Here is a 9,205-nt window from a genome sequence, read left to right on the forward strand (position 1 = left end):
TGCACATGCATACACACACACACATATATATATATATGTAATTGCCAACCATGTGTGGCGTGCTATACAGGACAGTGCTACTGGGGTCATCTCTAGACTTACGTGATACACACGAACTCGAGTTTCTGGGTCGTTACCCAGAAACTTAGCTCCGTGTGCATTACGTAAGGCCAGTGATAGGAGCGATGACCTCTCCTCGCAAATACTAACCGGACACAAAATGTGTGTCGTTAGCCAGCTGGAAGAGATGTTTCCTGGGGCTATAAATGTCAGTAGCACTGTCCTGTATAGGACGCCACACACCGTTGGCAAAAACGTATATATATATATATATATATATATATATATATATACACACACATATACAAGTATATGTCTTCACGTCTGTTCTCAACGCGTCGCTGCGACCAAATGGAGCAACCTGCAGATACGAAACTGTTTGCACATGTTCATGCAGATTTTGCTCACGCATTATTACTTTGTGCAAAAAATCAAGGTCGGCTACATTTTAACTACACCTTCTTATACGACGGCCTTCTTTCAGTTTCCATCAACCAAATCCACTTACGAGGACTTGCTGGGTCCGAGAAGACACTCGCCCGAGGTGACATGCAGTGAGACTAAATCTGGAATGAGGTAGCTGGGGAGTGAGCTTATATATATGTCTCCGCCACCACCACTTGACAACCGGTTTTGGTTTGTTTACGTCCCTGGAAACTGGAGGTTCGTTAAAAAGAGATTGATAGGATACCTAACAGGCCTTATGAGGGCGATTTGTTCGATAAAAGACCTTGAAGGCAGTTGTCCGAGCATGGCTGCAGTCCAATGATTGAAAAAGTGTTACACTGCTATAATCTTTTAGGTGTAGTAACGTTGGGCCACTTCAAGCTCCGCTATTAATTTGGCTGATTGCAGTGGTCAGGTGCCTGAGAACAGAGGTGATCCACAAAGATTTTTTGGTCCCTTGTACGTTTCTCTTTGTTTGTATTTGTCCCACACCACCACATGACAACCGGTTTTGGTTTGTTTACATCTCCATAACTTAGAGATTCGGCAAAAAGAAATACGATAGAATAAGTAACCGGCTTTGTTCGACTTAAATCCTTCACGGCAATGTTCCCAGCATGGCTGCAGTCCAATGACTGACACAAGTAAAAGATATTCAATTGATGGCAATATAAATCAGTAAGAAATTACAACATAAACACGAACAACTTGGCTAAATGTTTATTAAAATGAAATGTTTGCTTCCTTTTTTTTTTATCTTCCTCTTGTTTTTAGTTTATCATTTGTAATGTATGTATCAGTTATTTGCCTCCTAAAATTAAAGAAAGAATAGAAAAATATATCGTTGCAAAAGGGTTTAAAAAAATATAAGTTGACAAGAATGACAGTAACAGCAATAAGTTCTGAAGTTTAATACAGACATATGTGCAGGTTGTTTAGCATGAAATTGCAGAATTCTCATCTGTCGCCTACGGCAGCTGAGACAATGATATATCCATACACACACATGTTTGTGTGTGTGTGTGCGTGTATTGTATTTGTATATATATACATATACGTGTGTTGTCTGGGGGGGGGGCGTGCGTGTGCGAGTATCTACGAAAAATATACAAAATCTGGGGCAACTTTTCTCCTTTTGAAACCCAGTCCACATTAATCGAGTGTCTATAACTGAAACCCCTTGTTGACTGAAACCCCTTGTTGCAATATATCTGAGGGCTGACAAGCGTGTGCTTCTAATAATCCAACAATGTTTCCATGATTAGGAACGATGTGCTAGCAAAATCGTTAGACCGCCGCACACAATAAGCGGCATTTCTTGAGGCTTTAGCTTCTACGTTCAACTTCCAGCGGGATCGAATTTGCCTTGTACCCTTTCGAGGTCAATAAGATTGGTTGAACACTGGTTGAGCACTGGTGTAGATGTAATCGACTAGACACCCCCCCACCCTTAATATTTCAAGCATTTTGCCTATAGTAGAAAGAATTTTTTTCTTTTCAGCCCACATTTACATTGTATGTTACTGTCATTGCAGGATTTTGTCATTTTCAGAATACTTTGTTATCTCTTGATATGTTCATATAGGCAGTATAGCCTGTGAGGGTGTTGCTCTTGTTATTAACCGAATCCAAGTATAAAAATGTCACAGGTAAAAAAAGTCACAGTAGAAATGTGACGGTAATAAAGTCACAGGAGTTTGTCCTGATCCCTCAAATTAATTGTGACTTTTTTACTTGTGACATTTTTCTAGCCAAAATTGTGACTTTTTTACCTGTGACATTTTTCCTAGCCAAAATTGTGACTTTATTACTATGACTCTTTTCCTGTGACTTTATTACCAGTCACCCATTAATCAACGAGAAAATGTCCAAAATATTTGAGCGGGCTACTCCATTCAGAATTAATGATTCTTTTGAAAATGCACCGTTGCATGTCACAATATTTTACGTATATCACATCTCGTTCGATTGGCTGACTTGCTGCTTCATCACTCAAGAAAAATGCTACGAAGCTATCCGTGACAGCTTCTACCTCTACCATTACTTAACCTGTGCAGAGTGTCACTTAATGAGATGTTTCATATAACAAGGTTGGGCAGTTACCCTGTGAGGATTAGCTTCTGCAGACGTTGAGTATTTGCGATTTCAGACAGGAGGGCAATGTGCGGCATCTGCTCTAGCTTCTCTTTAATGGGAGCTTAACATTTGTGAGGGATCCTTTGATTAGAAAACTCCAAGTGCCGATGCAGTTGACACAGTCAATACTGCACAGAAATCTCACTGTCTACAACTTATTTCCAATGAAGAGAAGCTTTCCTCAACGTAATTCAGAGCAATCGTGTGTCAACGAAAAGAACGCGTTAATATTTGTCTGGCATATGACAAATAGCAGCGGAAATTCTTCAAACAATATATTCACCTTCCATATACGGACAGAATACAACGAAGTTCCACGTAACAATAGTCAGATGGCCTTGTCATGGGTGGAATACCTTCGTTCATTTGACGACTGGGTCGCCTGGATCTCTACAACAAAGACAGCATTCAACAAGAATGACGTGTCCATGTGGAAAACGCTACAGAGTTGCATTGCATGCAAGGAATAGAAACTAAATAGTTCTACATGATATCGGTTTCTTTTCTCAAGTACAATATTATGGCGTATTATTTTAGGTTAGAATATTAGAATATGCATATATATATATATATATATATACATATATATATATCCTTTAACCAAATAAATCGACACTAGTACGTACTTATGTTAAGCCTGATACTAATTCGATTGGTTTTTATTTACCGAAGACTAGGTTGCTGACACACACACATGCACACACACACACACACACACACACACACACACACACACACATATATATATACGATGAGTTTCATTCAGTTTTCGTGTACCAAATCAACTCACAAGGTCCGAGGTTATAATAGAAGACACTCGCTCAAGGTGGCACGCAGTGGGACTGAACCTGCAATCATATGGCTAGAAAGCAAGCTTCTTACCACACTTGCCACGTATGCGCCAATACACATGCACACACACACTCACACACGTGTGCGCGCGCGTACGTGAGCGACCTTTTCTTCATTCCGGAGTTCGCGCGCGTCGTGTCCTTCGTTCGGGTGTACGCGTGTGGCCTAACCTTTCTATTATAGTCACAATAGGTAAAATGTTTTTGGGTGGTGACCTAGTTGATTAAATCGACTCCGGTGCTCAATTTATACCTCTTCTATCGTTCCCCCACCCCACGAAAGGACGAATTTCAGGATCACGAAAGGACAAACTGCAGGATATATTGAACTTCTAAAGGCAAATTCACTGCTGCTTTAGCAGAGAAATTCTCTCTCATGTTAATAGATCAAAAAACACCATAACTGCCCAGTTTTGCCCACTACGGGTTTCCTACACGCAGTGTTACTGGCTCTTTAGCCTTCCTGAATGGGAAATACCAAGGAAAGGTAACTCTGTGAAGATTTAAAACCGTAGCTCTAAATGAAAAGAAAACAGTCAACAACATTCACTGCATTTTGCTGTCCGCAAAACAAGGTTGAGGCATAAGCGAACTTCAATTTATTTAAAATATGTTTGTCATATATTATAATTTCTAAATTCAAACGTATTCTGAGTAAACCGTCGTTTGCTTATGCCTAAGCAATGCTTGTTGTAGTTACTGCTCAATTTATGTATGTATATATGTATGTATATTTATGTATAATATGAAACGGTACATATATATGTGTGTGTGTGTGTGTGTGTATGTGTTTGTATGTATATATACATGCATATATATATATACACACACACACACACACACACACACACACACACACACACACACACACACACACACACACACACACACACACACAAATATATATATATGGATGTATAAGAAATAGTGGTAAAACAAGGCATCAGTGTTTGCTAGAAATAACAGTCGACAACTGTAGGACGATTTTCAGCAAAGTTTGATGCCTTGTTGTACCACTATTTCTTATTTATAATTCTACCTTCACGGTGCTTTATTTGGGTAGAAAATGATACTATTGTACTACAATGATATTTAATATATATATATATATATATATATATATATATATATATAATGTGTGTGTGTGTGTATGATACTATTGTATTACAATATTTAAAATATATATATATACATATGTGTGTGTGTGTGTGTGTGCGTATATATATATATATATATATATACATATATATATATATATATATATATACATACATACATACATATATGTGTTTGTGTGTGTGTGTTTGTGTTTGTGTGTCTGTGTTTGTCCGCCCATCATCGCTTGGCAACCGATGCTGGTGTGTTTACGTCCCCGTAACTTAGCGGTTCGGCAAAGAGAGACCGATAGAATAAGTACTAGGCTTACAAAGAATAAGTCCTGGGGGGGGGGGTAGATTCGATTCGACTAAAGGTGGTGCTCCAGCATGGCCGCAGTCAAATGACTGAAACAAGTATAAAAGAGTAAAAAAGAGAGATAACATATTTAACGGTGGCACTTACCTCGTTTTGATCCACAGCATAGCATTTTTTTTAAGGGAGATTTTTTGGGTTTTGCATTGTCTATCAATTCTTTGGCTTTCCTTTCTTCCTCCTCAATATCAACCTGTAGAGATTTCTCGTCAGTTGGAATTTCTACTATGATTGGCTCTTCTTCTTCATCCTCCATGTAGTCAGGTGACGTTGAAGTATCTACCAATCGTGTGTCCTTTGTCTCGGTTGTGGCATCTTCTGTTTCTCTTATTATCACGCTGTCTTCTTCGGCATTTGATTGCGGTTCGTCGGCATTTGATTGGGGATAGCTATATAAATGTCTGTACGGTTCCAATTTTTCGTCACGATCCTTGAAATTGGCCGTGTCCGTACTTTCGCTATACACACATGTTTCACAAACAGAATCGTCATCAAATACTTGGTCAATTTTGGCGAAAGGAAGTGGTGGAACATCAACGTTTAAATCAAAATCAAGAGGGAAAGGTGTACCTTGGGCTATGCTACCTCCAAATAATTCTTTATTCTGCTTCCCTTTATGTTTGCAAGTAGGATCCCAACAGAGTGCTAGGTCAACACAAACATTTCCTACAACAGTCGGTGCGTTTTTCTTGTCTCCTCCTAATGGGGTTTCAAAAGTATAAGTTTTCCTTCCAACCGAATCAGTAATTTTAGCGAAATCTTGCGCAGCTGACAGATTTGTATCGGCTTGATTTGTACCTCGACAGTGTTCGCAGACGACTGGTTTTTTGCATCCGCATGGCTTGATAACTTCATGATGGTGGTGGTGGTGGTCATGATGGTGGGGATCATGAAGATCATGATGGTGGTGATGCTCATGATCATCATGATGATGGTGATGATCATGATGGTGATGATCATCATGATGGTGATGATCATGATCATGATGGTGATGATCATGATCATGATGGTGGTGGTGCTCAGGTGGTGGAGGCTCTTGCTGAGGATCATGATGATGATGATGGACAACGGGGTGATAATGCGGCACATGGTGGCAGTGTACAGGTGGTGGAGGTTTCCCACAGCATTCATCGCACAATGTCGGCATTTCCAATTCACATCTCATTTTGTTGGTCGGTCTAAAAGAGAATATATTACTGCACCTTTTGCATCGTCTGAATACAGTTTCGGCAAAATGAATCTCTTCATAGAGAAGCGAAGTGAAGGGGTCGAATTTTGAAGATTGTTCTTTCCTCTCTTTCATTGCTTTGTACTTACATTTTGTTGCACTGCATAATGGCTGTGCTGCCTCTATCTCTTCTTGATTTGGCCATCTAGTCGGATCAGAATGGCATTTAACTGTGTAAGCACAGTGATGGCAGGGGTGTTCAATAATCTTTTCAGGTTGTGGTGGAGGAGGAGGACTATAAATGCAATGCACATGGTGTTTAGGGTGGTGGCAGGGATGTTCTTCAAACTTATCAGGTGCAGGAGGAACTTCCGGCTCATCTTCTATTTCCACTTCATCAATGCGACGGTGGCATCGAAGGGCCTCTTCACACGCTTGACACAAGAAGTCCGATTCCTCGACCTGCGATTCCACATCTTTAGTAATTTCTTTAGTAGTAATCGGTACGTGTTCATATATTACTTTTCCACAACAACATTTCCTCTTGACCAACTTCGTTTCTGGTGTATGTGGACGTCTTATCTCTGCGTCTGGCGTACGCTTGCGCTCTGATCTTCCTTCTGGGGTACGCGCACGGCTCGATCTTGATTCTGGCGTATGAGTGCGGCCTTTTCTTGATTCTGGAGTACGCGCGCGTCCTGTCCTTCGTTCTGGGGTGCGCCCACGGCCTGATCTAGATTCTGGCGTTTGAGAACGGCTTGACTTTGACTCTGGCGTACGTGAACGGCTCGTCTTTCCACTGTCTATTACTATATGGCCATGTCTAAGACAATGTTCACAAATGAAGTCGGTTACTACAGCTTTAGCATCAGTCTGTTCCGAAAATGGACACGTATCTGCTTTAGGTCTTCCGCACTTTTGGCACAAATTGGCCTTCTTCGTGTTCAGCTGTAACTTAGTGGTGGTACCGTGTATGTGGTGACAACAAGGGTCTATGATAAGCTTCGTCGTTTCTACTTTACGGGGCTTTTCCTTCTCCTCCGCAATGGAAATGTTTATCTCACCTTGAGCTCCTCTGGCACCCTCCGGGCTAATCGAGCATCTGGTTGCACCGTCGGGCTCCTCGTAAACTGACAATGTCATATTCTCGGGAGTTCTGACGCAAACCCGTGAATCCTCGTAAACATGTTCTCCTCTTCCGGATATCTGAATCGGAGAGATGGGAGGGGTATAACCCTTTTTGGTTGGATATTTTAATATAACTTTCTGCTTGTCCTCATCTACAGCAACCTGAGGTTGGCCCGTATAATGTAGGGCCACTTTTGCGCTGTCCTGGGGCATCTTGACAAGATGATATTGACAGATTTATATAAATGCGCGTGTATATATGTATATATATGTATATATACAATATATTTATAGAGATAGATCGATATAGGTATATAGGAAATGTCTAGAATATATCAGTAATTGCTTGTGTATATATTTAATTATTCTTTTCAAAGAAATGTCAGTTCATCTGTGCTTGAAAAAGTAGTTTCAATAACACTTTGTAATATGTCGAGCAATTTTCGTACGCTTTTCTATGTCGATATGTACATAAAAATATAGATATGCATGTATGTGTGCGTCTTTTAGTATATAAATATATTTATATGTGCATATATGCTATGGAGAAAGACAAAGGGAGAAGGGGAGAGAAAGAGAGAAACCTTCCAAAAAACAGCGACAGGAGAGATAAAGATAAAGGTTTAAACAGTAGGAGAGAGTGATAAATATTACTTGTCTAGTCACCCTCACCCTCTTTCTCTCCCTCTATTTATGTATGTGTATATAAGCTATATATATATGTGTGTATATATATGTGTGTATATACATATATATATATATATAGCTTATATACAAGCTATATATATATATATAAATACATATATATATATATATATATATAATATTTTGTATAACACCTTCAGTCTGAAGATTGATTCGTATAAGAGAAGTTGGTAAACTGTTTTGTGTTAAAGATTTTTCACGGATAAAGCTTGATGAGGTTGCTTAAAGGTAAATTTAAACGAGAAGAACAAAAGCACGCGTGCAAATGTACACGTATATATAAGTGTGTATATCTGCGAGTATGTGTGTTTGTAAGTAGGAGGAAGCGGAAACTGTTTCGTATTGCAAATTAAAGACGATGAAGTAGGAACGGAAAAAGGAAGAAAAATTAAGAATATAATTGAGGATTTCTTCGATCACATGCTGTCATTTTTTCTTCCTCTTTGCGTATAATCCAGGCTATTTGGCGGAACTTTTTTTTTTCCTTTTGGTACTTCTTTTCCTTATTCCTTTCTCTCAAAATTTTAGGATTCTATGCGAAAACAACAACGCAAAACAGATCATATAAACGAACAATTCAAAACTAAAACGATTTTCTTTGTTATCTACTGATACTTTTTTACCACAGTCTTTAGTGGATATAATTCAGTTAAACACTCATATTACTTCGTAACTCTTTTGTTCCTTATAACTACACATACATTTATGAAATTATATATATATATATACATATATTATGTACCAAAATATTCTCTATTTTCAACTGCTAAATATATATATATATATTCTATTAATTTCTACACTTGATAATGAAAGTTACTGCAAAAATCAAAATGGAATATTACGTCATAAATATGCAATGATGAGAACAGATCATGTGACTGAGGATAAAATGTTTACAGAATAAAATTGTTATATATATATATAAATGAAGGTACGTAAATGTATAAACCAACACGCGCACACACCGAACACATCGTATGCACACAGACAACCTCAAACATACAGCTAAACACATACACACATAGATTATAAACGGAGAAGTGAGAGAAGAGAAAATAAAATAAAATGAGTGTGTAAACTACACACACACACACACACACATGATATATATATATATTTGAAGAAAAGCAAATTTTATTCACCAAATCTCTTGATTTTGTTTTTGTTTATTTTTTTACCCTACCAGATTCTGGTGCCTCAAACATTTTAAGTACATTTTAATCTTTTGACTAAATCT

At 38.5% G+C, this 9,205-nt stretch overlaps 1 protein-coding gene across 1 annotated transcript in view; it reads right to left on the minus strand.

Moving 5' to 3' along the window:
• Positions 1 to 1,212: 1,212 nt before the first annotated feature.
• LOC128251571 (uncharacterized) overlaps positions 1,213 to 9,205 on the minus strand; it is a 12,957-nt gene continuing 4,964 nt past the window's right edge. Inside the window, exons 2-3 of the mRNA XM_052978376.1 lie at positions 5,055 to 8,497; positions 1,213 to 1,318 (exon numbers count right to left, since the gene is read on the minus strand). Coding sequence (XP_052834336.1) covers positions 1,308 to 1,318; positions 5,055 to 7,473 — 2,430 coding nt within the window. The 5' untranslated portion in view covers positions 7,474 to 8,497 and the 3' untranslated portion in view covers positions 1,213 to 1,307. The remainder of the gene's footprint in view (positions 1,319 to 5,054; positions 8,498 to 9,205) is intronic.

Source organism: Octopus bimaculoides, unplaced genomic scaffold (assembly GCF_001194135.2).
Source record: "Octopus bimaculoides isolate UCB-OBI-ISO-001 unplaced genomic scaffold, ASM119413v2 Scaffold_217185, whole genome shotgun sequence".
Lineage (NCBI taxonomy): Eukaryota > Metazoa > Mollusca > Cephalopoda > Octopoda > Octopodidae > Octopus > Octopus bimaculoides.